The sequence below is a fragment of the Oncorhynchus kisutch genome, linkage group LG17 (genome assembly GCF_002021735.2).
Source record: "Oncorhynchus kisutch isolate 150728-3 linkage group LG17, Okis_V2, whole genome shotgun sequence".
Lineage (NCBI taxonomy): Eukaryota > Metazoa > Chordata > Actinopteri > Salmoniformes > Salmonidae > Oncorhynchus > Oncorhynchus kisutch.
Genome location: NC_034190.2, coordinates 75021028 through 75040344, shown reverse-complemented (window position 1 = coordinate 75040344; position 19317 = coordinate 75021028). Strand labels below are relative to the sequence as shown.

General features: G+C 42.7%; 1 protein-coding gene across 2 annotated transcripts in view; it reads left to right on the top strand.

Annotated features, from left to right (window-relative positions):
- LOC109878428 (receptor tyrosine-protein kinase erbB-3-like) overlaps positions 1-19317 on the top strand; it is a 34029-nt gene that overhangs the window by 2071 nt on the left and 12641 nt on the right. Inside the window, exons 2-12 of one of the 2 annotated variants that reach the window (XM_031794597.1) lie at positions 6756-6910; positions 7206-7392; positions 12458-12592; positions 12775-12837; positions 12985-13103; positions 13461-13602; positions 13809-13922; positions 14288-14405; positions 14505-14578; positions 14816-14906; positions 15246-15254. In XM_031794597.1, coding sequence (XP_031650457.1) covers positions 6756-6910; positions 7206-7392; positions 12458-12592; positions 12775-12837; positions 12985-13103; positions 13461-13602; positions 13809-13922; positions 14288-14405; positions 14505-14578; positions 14816-14906; positions 15246-15254 — 1207 coding nt within the window. The remainder of the gene's footprint in view (positions 1-6755; positions 6911-7205; positions 7393-12457; positions 12593-12774; positions 12838-12984; positions 13104-13460; positions 13603-13808; positions 13923-14287; positions 14406-14504; positions 14579-14815; positions 14907-15245; positions 15255-19317) is intronic. The other variant, XM_031794598.1, reaches the window with a different exon arrangement.

Genomic DNA, 19317 nt, shown 5'->3' with positions numbered 1-19317 from the left:
TATTTTTGTAATCAGGCATCGCTTTACATTTTGTGTTGATAATCAAATTCATTGTTTTTATTATTTTCACTGCTGATGACACACACATACACACACACAGAGAGAGAGAGAGAGAGGAAGTCTGTTTCTCAAGAGGTTGCTTTCCTGTTCCCGTATTTCACAGTAAAAGCCCCCTCCTGGTCTCGGTGACTGTAGACGAATCGCCAGTTTGCTCTGTGAGTCACAGTGGATATAGCAGAGCAGCAGTGCAGGTAGACCACACAAAAGCACAGGGCCACACTCACCTGTGGCCCTGACAGCCCAGCAACACTACTCGTAGAAAACCAGGGGTCAGGGATCAGCCAAGACTTTTGTCATGTTGTTGTGTTCTGGTTGGTTGAATGGAACTCACTGTGGGACAGAAAACATGTAGACTCAATAAAGGTAGACAATGTCCAATTGTGTGTAAACTAGACTCTGCCTTATGTAGGCTATAAAAATGTACTATATGCCCCATTGACTGGTCTTGGCTGTGAGTGTTTCTCAATCACTAACCAAGACCCTCAATTTCTTTCTTTCTTTCTTTCTTTCTTTCTTTCTTTCTTTCTTTCTTTCTTTCTTTCTTTCTTTCTTTCTTTCTTCCCTGTTCTTGTTCTCCTTCTCTCCCCTATCTCTCTATTCTCTCTATTCTCTCTATTCTCTCTATTCTCTCTCTCTCTCTCTCTATCCCCCTCTCTCTCTCTCTCTCGCTCTCTCTCTATCCCTCTATCCTTCTCTCCCCTATAGCTCAATTCTGTCTCTCCCCTCTCTCTCTCTCTCACTCTCTCTCTCTATCCCTCTATCCTTCTCTCCCCTATAGCTCAATTCTGTCTCTCCCCTCTCTCTCTGTCTCGCTCTCTCCAGTTCCCCTTTCCCTCTATCTCAGAGATAAAATAGTTCCTCTGTTCTTCTTATAGAAGAGAGTACTTTGCTACACACATTACCACGCTGTAATCAGCCTCTGTAATCAGCCTCTCTGATTTGGGCTCCCGAGAGGCGCAGCAGTCTAAGACACTACATCTCAGTGCTAGAGGCGTCACTACAGACACCCTGGTTTGAATCCAGGCTGTGTCACAACTGGCCGTGATTGGGAGTCCCATAGGGCGGCGCACAATTGGCCCAGCGTCATCCGGGTTTGGCCGGTGTAAGCCGTCATTGTAAATAAGAATTTGTTCTTATCTGACTTGCCTAGTTAAATAAAGAGAGCTCATATCCTGTGTGCTGGAGACATACGTGACTGGGAGGCTATTTCCCCTGTTGTTAATGACACTGGAGGTCAATTGTCCCATTCAAATGGATGGCTCTAGTGTTAAGTCTGTCGCTTTGAGTGACTGTTGGCTGTTGTTTACTATTAAAGAGCTCAGAGTTGGGTGTATATTTGGGAGTAGTTTCTGTATTTTGAATGTTGGAATAGAGTAGTTATAAACATGACAAGTGGGAATATTGTCTTGGTCTAACGTTGGTTGCTCCCATGGGAGACCCGGGTTCATCTCCTGCGTGTTGTCTGCATGGGTATATGTTACTTCCTGGGAGACCCGGGTTCATATCTGCGTGGGTATATGTTACTTCCTGGGAGACCCGGGTTCATATCCTGCGTGTTGTCTGCCTGGGTATATGTTACTTCCTGGGAGACCTGGGTTCATATCTGTGTGGGTATATATGTTACTTCCTGGGAGACCCGGGTTCATATCTGCGTGGGTATATGTTACTTCCTGGGAGATCCGGGTTCATATCCTGCGTGTTGTCTGCCTGGGTATATGTTACTTCCTGGGAGACCTGGGTTCATATCTGCGTGGATATATGTTACTTCCTGTGAGACCCGGGTTCATATCTGCGTGGGTATATGTTACTTCCTGGGAGACCCGGGTTCATATCTGCGTGGGTATATGTTACTTCCTGGGAGACCCGGGTTCATATCTGTGTGGGTATATGTTACTTCCTGGGAGACCCGGATTCATATCTGCGTGGGTACATGTTACTTCCTGGGATACCCGGGTTCATATCTGCGTGGGTATATGTTACTTCCTGGGAGACCCGGGTTCATATCTGCGTGGGTACATGTTACTTCCTGGGAGACCCGGGTTCATATCTGTGTGGGTATATGTTACTTCCTGGGAGACCCGGGTTCATATCTGCGTGGGTATATGTTACTTCCTTGGAGACCCGGGTTCATATCTGCGTGGGTATATGTTACTTCCTTGGAGACCCGGGTTCATATCTGCGTGGGTATATGTTACTTCTTTGGAGACCCTGTATGTGTGTATGTATGTATGTATGTATGTATGTATGTATGTATGTATGTATGTATGTATGTATGTATGTATGTATGTATGTATTGGATATTTCAAACTTTTTTAACAAATCAAAAACTGAAAAATTGGGCGTGCAAAATTATTCAGCCCCTTTACTTTCAGTGCAGCAAACTCTCTCCAGAAGTTCAGTGAGGATCTCTGAATGATCCAATGTTGACCTAAATGACTAATGATGATAAATACAATCCACCTGTGTGTAATCAAGTCTCTGTATAAATGCACCTGCACTGTGATAGTCTCAGAGGTCCGTTAAAAGCGCAGAGAGCATCATGAAGCACAAGGAACACACCAGGCAGGTCCGAGATACTGTTGTGAAGAAGTTTAAAGCCGGATTTGGATACAAAAAGATTTCCCAAGCTTTAAACATCCCAAGGAGCACTGTGCAAGCGATAATATTGAAATGGAAGGAGTATCAGACCACTGCAAATCTACCAAGACCTGGCCGTCCCTCTAAACTTTCAGCTCATACAAGGAGAAGACTGATCAGAGATGCAGCCAAGAGGCCCATGATCCCTCTGGATGAACTGCAGAGATCTACAGCTGAGGTGGGAGACTCTGTCCATAGGACAACAATCAGTCGTATATTGCACAAATCTGGCCTTTATGGAAGAGTGGCAAGAAGAAAGCCATTTCTTAAAGATATCCATAAAAAGTGTCATTTAAAGTTTGCCACAAGCCACCTGGGAGACACACCAAACATGTGGAAGAAGGTGCTCTGGTCAGATGAAACCAAAATTGAACTTTTTGGCAACAATGCAAAACGTTATGTTTGGCATAAAAGCAACACAGCTCATCACCCTGAACACGCCATCCCCACTGTCAAACATGGTGGTGGCAGCATCATGGTTTGGGCCTGCTTTTCTTCAGCAGGGACAGGGAAGATGGTTAAAATTTATGGGAAGATGGATGGAGCCAAATACAGGACCATTCTGGAAGAAAACCTGATGGAGTCTGCAAAAGACCTGAGACTGGGACGGAGATTTGTCTTCCAACAAGACAATGATCCAAAACATAAAGCAAAATCTACAATGGAATGGTTCTAAAATAAACATATCCAGGTGTTAGAATGGCCAAGTCAAAGTCCAGACCTGAATCCAATCGAGAATCTGTGGAAAGAACTGAAAACTGCTGTTCACAAATGCTCTCCATCCAACCTCACTGAGCTCGAGCTGTTTTGCAAGGAGGAATGGGAAAAAATTTCAGTCTCTCGATGTGCAAAACTGATAGAGACATACCCCAAGCCACTTACAGCTGTAATCGCAGCAAAAGGTGGCGCTACAAAGTATTAACTTAAGGTGGCTGAATAATTTCCGTTTTTGATTTGTTAAAAAAGTTTGAAATATCCAATAAATGTCGTTCCACTTCATGATTGTGTCCCACTTGTTGTTGATTCTTCACAAAAAAAATACAGTTTTATATCTTTATGTTTGAAGCCTGAAATGTGGCAAAAGGTCGCAAAGTTCAAGGGGGCAGAATACTTTCGCAAGGCACTGTATGTATGTGTGTGTGTGTGTATGTATGTATGTATGTATGTATGTATGTATGTATGTATGTATGTATGTATGTATGTGTGTGTGTGTGTATGTACGTGTGTGTACGTATGTGTGTGTATGTATTTGTGTGTGTGTGTGTGCGTATGTATGTATCTGTGTGTGTGTGTGTGTGTGTGTGTGTGTGTGTGTGTGTATGTGTGTGTATGTGTGTGTATGTATGTGTGTATGTATGTGTGTGTGTGTATGTGTGTGTGTGCGTATATGTGTGTGTGTGTATGTATGTGTGTGTGTATGTATGTGTGTGTGCGTGTGTGTGTGTGTGTGTGTGTGTGTGTGTGTGTGTGTGTGTGTGTACGTGTGCATGTATGTGTGTATGTGTGTGAATGTGTGTGTGTGTGTATGTACGTGTGTATGTATGTGTGTATGTGTGTGTGTGTGTGTGTGTGTGTGTGTGTGTGTGTGTGTGTGTGTGTGTGTGTGTGTGTGTGTGTGTGTGTGTGTGTGTGTGTGTGTGTGTGTGTGTGTGTGTGTGTGTGCGTGCGTGCGTGTGTGTGTGTATAGGAAATGCTGTCTGTGCATTTTGATCCAGCATGGATCCATTGGAAGGGCCTCCCTTAACTCATACAGTAGCTGCACATGCACAATGAATGTGTATAGACTGTACAATATAGAGACTGAAATGTGACTGCTGTAGAAGTGGTCAGTAAGAGATGGTGTAGATGTCTCCTTCCTGCCTCCAGCTCCCGCCCCCTCCCCTGTCCAGACTGGAGTTCTCTTTTCACACATGGCCTATTGTCTCACTGCCATGATCTCAGCATTGTGGGCCCTCTATCACTGTCTCTCTCTCTCTCTCTCTCTCACACACACACACACACACACACACACACACACACACACACACACACACACACACACACACAGAGGCACACACACACATACACACACACACACACACACACACACTCACACACAGAAGCACTGTCTGTCACTGCATCGATGGAACACACTGTCCACATTGATAGCTCAGACCATTACAATGCTATTATTTGTCTGGTAAGACCTTGTTCCCCCATCCCCACCTCTATCAGCCTCAGGCCTGGTCCATGCAGAGGGGTTATGGCCTGCACCGCTTCAAACACAGCCTCAGACATATTAATAGACATATCAACAGACATATCAAAATACATATTAACAGACATATTAACAGACATATCACCAGACATATCAATAGACTTATCAACAGCCATATCAATAGACTTATCAACAGACATATCAACAGCCATATCAATAGACTTATCAACAGACATATCAACAGACATATCAATAGACTTATCAACAGACATATCAACAGACATATCAATAGACTTATCAACAGACATATCAACAGACATATCAATACACTTATCAATAGACTTATTAACAGCCATATCACCAGACATATCAACAGACATATCAACAAACATATCAATAGACATATCAACAGACATATTAACAGACATATTAACAGCCATATTAACAGACATATCAACAGACATATCAATAGACATATCAACAGACATATCAACAGACATATTAACAGACATATCAATAGACTTATCAATAGACTTATTAACAGACATATCAACAGACGTGTTAACAGACATATCACCAGACATATCAATAGACTTATTAACAGACATATCAACAGACGTGTTAACAGACATATCACCAGACATATCACCAGACATATCAACAAACATATCAATAGACTTATCAACAGACATATCAACAGACATATCAACAGACATATTAACAGACATATCAACCGACATATCAATATACTTATTAACGGCCATATTAACAGACATATCAACAGACATATCAATAGACTTATCAACAGACATATTAACAGACATATCAACAGACATATTAACAGACATATCACCAGACATATCAACAGACATATCAACAGACATATTAACAGACATATCAACAGACATATCAACAAACATATCAATAGACATATCAATAGACTTATCAACAGACATATTAACAGACATATCACCAGACATATCACCAGACATATCAACAGACATATTAACAGACATATCAACAGACATATCAACAAACATATCAATAGACATATCAATATACTTATTAACAGACATATCAACAGACATGTTAACAGACGTGTTAACAGACATATCAACAGACATATTAACAGACATATCACCAGACATATCAACAGACATATCAATAGACGCATTAACAGGCATATCAACAGAAGTGTTAACAGACGTGTTAACAGACATATTAACAGACATATCAACATACATATCAATATACTTATTAACAGACATATTAACAGACATATCAACAGACATATCAACAGACATATCAATAGACTTATTAACAGACATATCAACAGACATATTAACAGACATATCACCAGACATATTAATTGACATATCAACAGACATATCAACAGACATATCAACAGACATATCAAGAGACTTATTAATAGGCATATCAACAGACATATTAACATACATATCAACAGACATGTCAACCGACTTATTAACAGGCATATCAACAGACATATTAACAGACATGTCAACAGACTTGTTAACAGACATATTAACAGACATATCAACAGACTTATTAACAAACATATCAACAGACATATTAACAGACATAACATTTAAACACAGCAACAGACATATCAACAGCATTCCATGTCAATAGACTCATCACTGCAGTCACACATACCATCACACCACTATATGAGTCCAACTATCTAGGTTATTTTGTTGAAGCTCTTACTCCATACCAGTGCACTCCTTGCCTGAGGTACACTGGTCTCTCTGATTAGTTGGTTGGTTGATTGATTGAACAACACTGACAATAAACCTTCTTTCTTCTCCCCTCCTTCCTGTGTGTGTGTGTGTGTCAGTGGTGTGTACTGGTACCCAGAATGGGCTGAGCTCCACAGGATCCCAGGAGAACCAGTACAACCTGATCAAGAACCGCTACACAGGCTGTGAGATCATCATGGGTAACCTGGAGATCACCCAGATAGAGACTGACTGGGACTTCAGCTTCCTAGAGGTGAGACGGAGACACCATTTTTTATTATAAGATCTCTTGTTGTTCTTCTTCTTTCCTTCCATGAGACATGTTCATGAGGCCTCCTCTGGTAATTGAGGTAATCTGACAATGTGACTGTGTTTCAAGACGATCAGAGAGGTGACAGGGTACATCCTGTCTCTGTCCCTCCAGACCATCAAAGAGGTAACAGGATACATCCCGTCTCTAACCTGTCTGTCTAATTGTACTGTTACAGTAACAGTATTATCTCATCTGTAATCTGATGAACTCTGTAACTCTGTCTCTGTCCCTCCAGACCATCAGAGAGGTAACGGGCTACATCCTAATCGCCATGAACCACTTCAGACGTCTGCCTCTGGAACAGCTGCGTGTGATCAGGGGCAACACCCTGTACGACAGAGGGTTCGCCCTCTCTGTTTTCTACAACTACCCCAAGGAGGGCTCCAATGGCCTGCAGCACCTGGGACTCACATACCTCACTGGTGAGTGGAGGAAAGGATTAGGAGGGAGGGGGACAGGAGAGTACAGAAGGAAAGATGAGAGGAGGGAAGGAGTGGGGGATATGGAGAAACTGAGAAGGAAAAAGGAGAGGAAAGAAGGAGGGATAATGGTAGTCAGGAGGGGTTAACACCCTGGAGTCCATTGACTCACCACTCAATCTAAGTTACGTAACAAAGAAATTCCCCATCAAAATCCGTCAGTTTAAACTAGAGATATCTGGGTTGGATGTGTCTCAATCCACCACATCCGTCAGTTTAAACTAGAGATATCTGGGTTGGATGTGTCTCAATCCACCACATCCGTCAGTTTAAACTAGAGATATCTGGGTTGGATGTGTCTCAATCCACCACATCCGTCAGTTTAAACTAGAGATATCTGGGTTGGATGCGTCTCAATCCACCACATCCGTCAGTTTAAACTAGAGATATCTGGGTTGGATGCGTCTCAATCCACCACATCCGTCAGTTTAAACTAGAGATATCTGGGTTGGATGTGTCTCAATCCACCACATGTCCTCAACTTGGTTCAACCCCAACCCCAACCCTGGCTTCATGTCCTCAACTTGGTTCAACCCCAACCCCAACCCTGGCGTCATGTCCTCAACTTGGTTCAACCCCAACCTCAACCCTGGCGTCATGTCCTCAACTTGGTTCAACCCCAACCCTGGCTTCATGTCCTCAACTTGGTTCAACCCCAACCTCAACCCTGGCGTCTTGTCCTCAACTTGGTTCAACCCCAACCCTGGCTTCATGTCCTCAACTTGGTTCAACCCCAACCCTGGCTTCATGTCCTCAACTTGGTTCAACCCCAACCCCAACCCTGGCTTCATGTCCTCAACTTGGTTCAACCCCAACCCCAACCCTGACTTCATGTCCTCAACTTGGTTCAACCCCAACCCTAGCCATAACCCTAACCTTAATCCTAGCCATTACCCTAATCCTAACCATAACCCTAACCCTAATCCTAGCCATAACCCTGGTTTTAGAGAGATAACTAAAAGAGGACATATGAAATGAGGAAAAGCTACAGAGACGTAGGAGAAATGAGAGAGAGTACAGAGGTGAAGAGATGCCAGACACGGAGGACACATTGTGTGGGTGGCAGGAGCCAGTGATTACTGTAAAACACCACACCCTCAGTGTGCAGACAGGTGTGTAATGGAACATGGCAGGGTGGGGGGGGGGGGGTGAGAAGGAGGAGTGAAGTGGAATTGATGGTAAAGACCTAACTAATGAATTTAGTGTGAAAGCAGAACTTCAAGTTATTCCCAACAACACTGGGTTTCACCTGTAGTTCGCGGTGTGTTTCCGTATGTTTGTGTACCTGCCTCATATGTCACAACCCCTCCAACCTCCAGGGAGAGGTTCTGGGAGCAGCTCCTCCCTACATGCTCCAGCATGTCGTGGTTATTGTTTAATGAAAGGGGAGTCTAACTGGAACTGTCTTAGTGTAACACAGATTTGATCTTCGTCTCTCACAGTCTCTCTGTCTCCCTATCGCTTTCCCTCCCTCCCCATCTATCTCAATTTCAATTTAAAGGGCTTTATTGGCATGGGAAACATATGTTTACATTACCAAAGCAAGTGAAATAGATAACAAACAAAAGTGAAATAAACAATAAAAAATGTATTTTAAACATTACACTTACAAAAGTACCAAAATAATAAAAACATTTCAAATGTCATATTATGTCTATATACAGTGTTGTAATGATGTGCAAAGTACACAAGGGAAAATAAATAAACATAAATATAGGTTATATTTACAATGGTGTTTGTTCTTCACTGGTTGTCCTTTTCTTGTGGCAACAGGTCACAAATCTTGCTGCTGTGATTGCCATTGTGGTATTTCAACCAATAGATATGGGAGTTTATCCAAATTTGTTTTCAAATTCTTTGTGGGTCTGTGTAATCTGAGAGAAATGTGTCTCTAATATGGTCATACAGGAAGTGCAGCTCAGTTTCCACCTCATTTTGGGGGCATTGTACACATAGCCTGTCTTCTCTTGAGAGCCAGGTCTTGCTTCGGTGACCTTTCTCAATAGCAAGGCTATGCTCACTGAGTCTGTACATAGCCAAAGCTTTCCTTACATTTGGGTCAGTCACGGTGGTCAGGTATTCTGACACTGTGTACTCTCTGTTTAGGGCCAAATAGCATTCTAGTTTGCTCAACCTATTTGTAAATTCTTTCCAATTTGTCAAGTAATTATCTTTTTGTTTTCTTGTGATTTGTTTGGGTCTAATTGTGTTGCTGTCCAGCTTGCATAGGGGACTCTTCTCCAGGTTCATTTCTCTGTAGATGATGGCTTTGTTATGGAAGGTTTGGGAATCGCTTCCTTTTAGGTGGTCGTAGAATTTAATGGCCCTTTTCTGGATTTTGATCATTAGCGGGTATCGGCCTAATTCTGCTCTGCATGTGTTATTTGGTGTTTTACATTGTACACAAAGGATATTTTTGCAGAATTCTACACGTAGAGTCTCAATGTGTTCTATAACTTTAGCCAGATCCTAATTGGTATGTCAAATTTTATGTTCCTTTTGATGGTATAGAAGGCTCTTCTTGCCTTGTCTCTCAGATCGTTCACTGCTTTGTGGAAGTTACCTGTTGCGCTGATGTTTCCGAAGGTATGTATAGTTTTTTGTGGGCACTGGGGCAACGGTGTCTAGATGGAATTTGAGTTTGTGGTCCTGGCAACTGGACCTTTTTTGGAACACCATTATTTTTGTCTTATTGAGATTTACTGTCAGGGCCCACGTCTGACAGAATCTGTGCAGAAGATCTAGGTGCTGCTGTAGACGATCCTTGCTGGGGACAGAAGCACCAGATCATCAGCAAACAGTAGACATTTGACTTCAGATTCTAGTAGGGTGAGGCCGGGTGCTGCAGACTGTTATAGTGCCCTCGCAAACTCATTGTTATTTATGTTGAAGAGGATGGGGCTTAAGCTGCATCCCTGTCTCACCCCCCGGCCCTGTGAGAAGAAATGTGTGTGTTTTTTGCCAATTTTAACCGCACACTTGTTGTTTGTGTACATGGATTTTATAATGTCGTATTTTTTTCCCCCAACACCACTTTCCATCAATTTGTATAGCAGACCCTCATGCTAAATTGAGTTGAAAGGTTTTGGAAATCAACAAAGAAGACTTTGTCTTTGTTTTGGTTTGTTTGTCAATTAGGTTGTGCAGGGTAAATATGTGGTCTCTCGTACGGTAATTTGGTAAAAAGACAGTTTGACATTTGCTCAGTACATTGTTTTTTTTGCAGAGGAAATGTATGAGTCTGCTGTTAATGATAATGCAGAGGATTTCCCCAAGGCTGCTGTTGACGGACCTCTGGCAGTCTCTATGGGTGTACCACAGGGACTCTTTTCTCTGTTTTTATCAATGATGTCGCTCTTGCTGCGGGTGATTCCCTGATCCATCTCTACGCAGACGACACCATTCTGTATACATCTGGCCCTTCTTTGGACACTGTGTTAACAACCCTCCAGGCAAGCTTCAATGCCATACAACACTCCTTCTGTGGCCTCAAACTGCCCTTAAATGCTAGTAAAACCAAATGCATGCTCTTCAACCGTTTGCTGCCCGCACCTGCCCGCCCGACTAGTATCACTACTCTAGACGGTTCTGACCTAGAATACGTAGACAACTACAAACACCTAGGTGTCTGGTTAGACTGTAAACTCTCCTTCCAGACTCATAATAAACATCTCCAATCCAAAATCAAATCTAGAATCAGCTTTCTATTTTGCAACAAAACCTCCTTCACTCACGCCGCCAAACTTACCCTGTAAAACTGACTATCCTACCGATCCTCGACTTTGGCTATTGCATCTACAAAATAGCTTCCAATACTCTACTCAGCAAACTGGATGCAGTCTATCACAGTGCCATCCGTTTTGTTACCAAAGCGCCTTATACCACCCACCACTGCGACCTGTATGCTCTAGTCGGCTGGTCCTCGCTACATATTCGTCGCCAGACCCACTGGCTCCAGGTCATCTATAAGTCTATGCTAGATAAATCCCCGCCTTATCTCAGCTCACTGGTCACGATAACAACACCCACCCGTAGCACGTGCTCCAGTAGGTATATCTCACTGGTCATCCCCAAAGCCAACACCTCATTTGTCCGCCTTTCCTTCCAGTTCTCTGTTGCCAGTGACTGGAACAAATTTCAAAAATCTCTGAAGCTGGAGACTTACATTTCCCTCACTAACTTTAAACATCAGCTATCTGAGCAGCTAACCGATCGCTGCAGCTGTACATAGTCCATCTGTAAATAGCCCACCCAATCTACCTACCTCATCCCCATATTGTTTTTATTTACTTTGCTGCTCTTCTGCAGACCAGTACCACTACTTACACACCATCATCTGCTCATCATCATCTGCTCATCTATCACCCCAGTGTTAATCTGCTAAACTGTAATTACTTTGCTACTATGGCCTATTTATTGCCTTACCTCCTCATGCCATTTGCACACACTGTATATAGACTTCTATTTTTTTTCTTATATTATGTAATTGACTGTACGCTTGTTTATTCTATGTGTAACTCTGTGTTGTTGTTTGTGTCGCACTGCTTTGCTATATCTTGGCCAGGTCGCAGTTGTAAATGAGAACTTGTTCTCAACTAGCTTACTTGGTTAAATAAAGGTGAAATAAAAATAAATAAAAAACAATCATACAGTGGTTATTGTGGTCAAATTTGTCCCCACTTTTGTGGATTGTGGTGATCAGTCCTTGGTTCCAAATATTGGGGAATATGCCAGAGCTGTGGATGATAAAGAGTTTAGCCAATTGGAATTTGTGGTCTGTATATTTTATCATTTCATTTTGGATACCATCAACCCCAAAGGCCTTTTTGGGTTGGAGGGATTGTATTTTGTCCTGCACTTCATTCTCTCTCTCTCTCCCTGTCTCTCTCTCTCTCTCTCTCTTGCTCTCACTCTCCCTCTCCCTCTCCCCCACCTCGCTCTCTCTCTCTGTCTCTCTGTCTCTCTCTCTCTCTCCCCCACCTCTCTCTCTCTCTCCCCCTCTCTACAGAAATTCTGGAGGGGGGTGTCCAGATCGTCAACAACAGGTTCCTGAGCTATGGTCCCTGGGTGAACTGGGATGACATTGTGAGGGACAGAGATAGGGCCAAAGCTCCCATTGACATCCAGTATAACGGTCAGAGAGGTCAGTGTCTGTCCTATAGAGTAGGTGGTTAGAACCTGATCTGGAAAATGCTAAAAGAGATCAGGATTCCAGTTGAGATTCCAAACTCTGGCTAGACCATAAACTTTGACCTCTTTGACCTCTGTTCTTGGGTTAGCCATTGGCTGCTATATCTGACTGATAATGATGTTCCATGTGTGTAGGGCCTTGTCACCCTTCCTGTGGGGAGAACTGCTGGGGGTCTGGTGAAGAACACTGCCAGATCTGTGAGTTCTCTGCCTCCTTTTCATCTGGGTGTGCCACCTCTCATTCTATCTCTTTCTTTTTCTCTCTCTCTCTCACCGTCTTGTCATATATTGTCACATGCTTTCCTACACTATCCTGTCTCTGACCTCCCTCTCTGTACCCCTCAGTGACTAAGACGGTGTGCGCCCCTCAGTGTAACGGCCGCTGTTTTGGGACAAGCCCCAGGGACTGCTGTCACATAGAGTGTGCAGGGGGCTGCACTGCGTCTCAGGACATGGACTGCTTTGTGAGTGCCTTTCTGTCTTTCCTACAGAGAAGCTAGTCGTTCAGAAAGGAGTAGTGATTTAACAGTCATTTAACCTTAATAGCTGAATAGAGAGTCCACAGCCGCGTCGCCACCATTATTACATATATCGGAACCTTATTTAATTGGCTACGTATTGAGTTATCAAGTCGTGGGCGTATGTCAGAACACCTACTGTATGGCACGTGCAGCTTTGAGGCTTTTAACTGTGTAGTGCAGTTCTGTAACAGCTGATGAAGTAGCTCACTTACAGTAAGAAAGCTAATATAGATTACTTCATGAGAAGGTTCATGATTCATTCTAAATTGTATGTGTGTGTGTCTACCTTCCTACTCTCAGGCGTGCCGCCACTTCAACGACTCAGGCTCCTGTGTGCCCCAGTGTCCCCAGACTCTGATCTACAACAAGCAGACGTTTCAGATGGAGACGAACCCCAACGCCAAGTATCAGTACGGATCCATCTGTGTCTCCCACTGCCCCCGTGAGTACCCTTGTGTGTGTGTGTTTTTGTCTTTATTCTCATATTCTTTTTCTTGTGTTCTCGTACTAAACTGGTATCTGGGTATTCTTCTTAACACTGAACCAGCCAAGTGACATCTAGAACATCCAAGCCACTGCATGGTTCTGAATTCATGTGAATAGATGCCTCTGTCTCTTCTTCTCCTCTGCCCTCTTTCCCCCATACAGCCCACTTCGTGGTGGACGGCAGCTCCTGTGTGAGTGGTTGTCCTCCAGACAAGAAGGAGGTGGAGAGGAGTGGTCAGAGGCAGTGTGAGCTCTGTGGAGGGCTGTGCCCTAAAGGTAATCCAACACAATCAATACACTAACACACCCTGGCCCAATCCCAGATATTCTCTCCTCGATTCCTCTCTCCTCACCTACTTCTCCAGCCACGTTGGAGGTGAAGGTCTGAGGTCCCTCTGAGTTTTGAGAAGGAGGAAAGGATGTGAGGATATTGAGAAATAGTCCCTGTAGTGGATACATTCCCTTTCAATGGTTGATTTATAGCTGCTAAATTAAGGTTGTTTGTGCAGGAATTTTATGCTGGTATTTTTGGTAGTTTGGACATGATTCATGATTAGAGAGTGATTCTTCATACACAAGCCTGCAAGGGTTGCCTGAGCCCAGAGACAGATTGATTCATTGATTGATTGAACCCAAACTAGCCTGTGAGGGCACAGGGCCTGAGCACAGACAGACGGTGGACTCCAGTAACATTGACAGCTTCATCAACTGCACCAAGATACAGGGCAGTCTGCACTTCCTGGTCACAGGGATCCTTGGGTAAGTGAGTTCATTGCACTGGAAGCTTTGTAGTTTGATTGCTGCATTACGTAGCATTATCAGTAGATGAACAGTAGATGTGCTCTGTGTATTTTTCAGTGATGACTATAAGAATATCCCACCTCTGGACCCTAAGAAGCTGGAAGTCTTCCGCTCTGTGCAGGAGATAACAGGTGTGTGTTTGTCTGTTTCTGTGTGTGTGTGCCTTTAGAGGTCTGTTTTCCTCTTACCAATCTCAAACTTTGCTTGTTTCCCTCTCCTACAGTATGTTGCTTTGTTGTTATACAGTATAACCAGAAATTGAAATCACAGTTTGTCCACCTTCTTACAGTCAGAGTCTGTCCAGCATGTGACTGTGTATATTTGCATTTGTGTAAACTATGTTTGCTTGCCCATTGTCTGATGTCCAGATATCCTAGCCATCCAGTCGTGGCCTAAAGAGCTATCAGATCTGTCAGTGTTCTCCAGTCTTACCACCATACAGGGAAGATCTCTTCACAAGTAAGGTTGTGTGTGTGTGTGTGTGTGTGTGTGTGTGTGTGTGTGTGTGTGTGTGTGTGTGTGTGTGTGTGTGTGTGTGTGTGTGTGTGTGTGTGTGTGTGTGTGTGTGTGTGTGTGTGTGTGAAAGATAGTCCATATTTCTATATAACTCATATGTCATTCTGTTTTGTGACATGTCATTTAATCCACCCAGTCTGTCCTCTGATTGCTTTAATAATACCAGAGGCTGCATTTTCGTCAACAGCTCATGTCATGCATGTCACTAGAGTATGTAATCTCTCTATCTCTCTTTATGTGCCTCACCTTCCTGTCCACTATGCTCCTGATGTCCCTCTCCAGCGCAAAGAGGTATGGCCTGAGCTGTGTGTGTGTAACTTTTTGCTAAACCAAAGCATGGCCTAACACAGATAGTTGTTACTCTGGTGTTGCAGTATCTTAATGAAACTAACTATTGCAGTTTTAGCTTCTACCACAAATAAATGTTTATTTAATTGAATGTGTTGTTCTAGTCTCCTTCTGAGGTTTAAGGATGCTTTTTTTCCATTAGAGGTAAATTGATGTGCAGTATGTGGCTGCGTTTAGACAGGCAGCCCAATTCTGATATTTCTTCCTCTAATTGGTATTTTGACCAGTCAAATCAGATCTTTTCACATCACCTCTTTTTCACAGCTGATCTGATTGGTCAAGAGACCAATTCGTTTAAAAAAGATCAGAATTGGGCTGCCTGTCTAAATGCAGCCAGGTATTTTCTCACCAATTGTGTTGTGATCTTTTTGTCAGAATTTCGAAAAAATACAGATTCCGATTTTGACACACTGAACCATTCACACCAAGTCCGATGCATTTTTCCCTCCACTTTTCTGAAAATTTGTCAGAACGTCACCAACACTGCTGCGGTCATTCTCAGGTGCAAAATGTTCAATTTGATCAAAGTGGCAGGAGAGGATGCAGTGATGAGAGAAAAATCATATACGACAGGAACAAATGATATACTACTGGAACAAATGATATACTACTGGAACAAATTATATATTACTGGAACAAATTATATACTACTGGAACAAATTATATATTACTGGAACAAATGATATACTACTGGAACAAATGATATGCTACTGGAACAAATGATATACTACTGGAACAAATGATATGCTACTGGAACAAATGATATACTACTGGAACAAATGATATACTACTGGAACAAATGATATGCTACTGGAACAAATGATATACTACTGGAACAAATGATATACTACTGGAACAAATGATATACTACTGGAACAAATGATATACTACTGTAAAAAATGATATACTATTGAAAATATTAGGATAGGCTATTCATCCAATAGGATGAATCATGAAAGGAGCTTGGCTTTGTTGCACCCCATTTATTAAGAGAGGAAACGTAAAAATGGCACCTGTCGTCAGTCCTCGCACATATGCTGACCATCATGACACATGCTGCATACACTTTTCTGTCTATCTGGTTAAAGAGATTTAGCCAACTCACACACACACACCTAAAATAACTTGTCAATCAAAGCCGCCTGCAGCGCATCTCACATAAGCAAATCACATTTATTCTTTCCCAAACTGTATTAAAAAACTTGCCTTAGCTTCAAAGGGTAATGCTAAATCAATGTAGCCTATCATATAAATTGATGAGGAAAGATTGAAGGGGGAGATAGAGACAGCAGTGATATAGGCTATATGACGATGAAACTAACAACCATTCGAAAATAGAATCACAGGCATGCAACCTGTCCATAGCCTAATGATCAGCCTGTCCATAGCCTAATGATCAGCCTGTACATAGCCTAATGATCAGCCTGTCCATAGCCTCATGATCAGCCTGTCCATAGCCTAATGATCAGACTGTGCATAGCCTAATGATCAGCCTGTCCATAGCCTAATGATCAGCCTGCCCATAGCCTAATGATCAGCCTGCACATATTCTAATGATCATCCTGTCCATAGCATTCTAATGATCAGCCTGTCCATAGCCTAATTATCAACCTGTCCATAGCATTCTAATGATCAGCCTGTCCATATCCTAATGATCAGCCGGTCCATAGCATTCTAATGATCAGCCTGTCCATAGCCTAATGATCAGCCTGTCCATAGCCTAATGATCAGCCTGTCCATAGCATTCTAATGATCAGCCTGTCCATAGCATTCTAATGATCAGCCTGTCCATAGCATTCTAATGATCAGCCTGTCCATAGCATTCTAATGATAAGCCTGTCCATAGCATTCTAATGATCAGCCTGTCCATAGCATTCTAATGATCAGCCTGTCCATAGCATTCTAATGATCAGCCTGTCCATAGCATTCTAATGATCAGCCTGTCCATAGCATTCTAATGATCAGCCTGTCCATAGCCTAATGATCAGCCTGTCCATAGCCTAATGATCAGCCTGTCCATAGCATTCTAATGATCAGCCTGTCTATAGCATTCTAATGATCAGCCTGTCCATAGCATTCTAATGATCAGCCTGTCCATAGCATTCTAATGATCAGCCTGTCCATAGCATTCTAATGATCAGCCTGTCCATAGCCTAATGATCAGCCTGTCCATAGCCTAATGATCAGCCTGTCCATAGCATTCTAATGATCAGCCTGTCCATAGCATTCTAATGATCAGCCTGTCCATAGCATTCTAATGATCAGCCTGTCCATAGCATTCTAATGATCAGCCTGTCCATAGCATTCTAATGATCAGCCTGTCCATAGCATTCTAATGATCAGCCTGTCCATAGCATTCTAATGATCAGCCTGTCCATAGCATTCTAATGATCAGCCTGTCCATAGCATTCTAATGATCAGCCTGTCCATAGCATTCTAATGATCAGCCTGTCCATAGCATTCTAATGATCAGCCTGTCCATAGCATTCTAATGATCAGCCTGTCCATAGCATTCTAATGATCAGCCTGTCCATAGCATTCTAATGATCAGCCTGTCCATAGCATTCTAATGATCAGCCTGTCCATGGCCTAATGATCAGGCCTGGTCCATGGCCTAATGATCAGCCTGTCCATAGCATCTAATGATCAGCCTGTCCATAGCATTCTAATGATCAGCCTGTCCATAGCATTCTAATGATCAGCCTGTCCATAGCATTCTAATGATCAGCCTGTCCATAGCATTCTAATGATCAGCCTGTCCATAGCATTCTAATGATCAGCCTGTCCATAGCATTCTAATGATCAGCCTGTCCATAGCATTCTAATGATCAGCCTGTCCATAGCATTCTAATGATCAGCCTGTCCATAGCATTCTAATGATCAGCCTGTCCATAGCATTCTAATGATCAGCCTGTCCATAGCATTCTAATGATCAGCCTGTCCATAGCATTCTAATGATCAGCCTGTCCATAGCATTCTAATGATCAGCCTGTCCATAGCATTCTAATGATCAGCCTGTCCATAGCATTCTAATGATCAGCCTGTCCATAGCATTCTAATGATCAGCCTGTCCATAGCATTCTAATGATCAGCCTGTCCATAGCATTCTAATGATCAGCCTGTCCATAGCATTCTAATGATCAGCCTGTCCATAGCATTCTAATGATCAGCCTGTCCATAGCATTCTAATGATCAGCCTGTCCATAGCATTCTAATGATCAGCCTGTCCATAGCATTCTAATGATCAGCCTGTCCATAGCCTAATGATCAGCCTGTCCATAGCATTCTAATGATCAGCCTGTCCATAGCATTCTAATGATCAGCCTGTCCATAGCCTAATGATCAGCCTGTCCATAGCATTCTAATGATCAGCCTGTCCATAGCCTAATGATCAGCCTGTCCATAGCCTAATGATCAGACGTTGATACATTTCAGTGAAGCATTTGATACTTTCATTTGAGTTTTTAAAATCTAAATCTGTTCAACCATTTATTGAAAAGTTTTTTTTGTTTCTGTCTTTTAGGGTTGCCTATAACACAAGTGGTCTAGGCCTAGATGAACTTTAGCAGGCCTATGATATACAGTGCCTTGCGAAAGTATTCGGCCCCCTTGAACTTTGCGACCTTTTGCCACATTTCAGGCTTCAAACATAAAGAAATAAAACTGTATTTTTTTGTGAAGAATCAACAACAAGTGGGACACAATCATGAAGTGGAACGACATTTATTGGATATTTCAAACTTTTTTAACAAATCAAAAACTGAAAAATTGGGCGTGCAAAATTATTCAGCCCCTTTACTTTCAGTGCAGCAAACTCTCTCCAGAAGTTCAGTGAGGATCTCTGAATGATCCAATGTTGACCTAAATGACTAATGATGATAAATACAATCCACCTGGGTGTAATCAAGTCTCCGTATAAATGCACCTGCACTGTGATAGTCTCAGAGGTCCGTTAAAAGTGCAGAGAGCATCATGAAGAACAAGGAACACACCAGGCAGGTCCGAG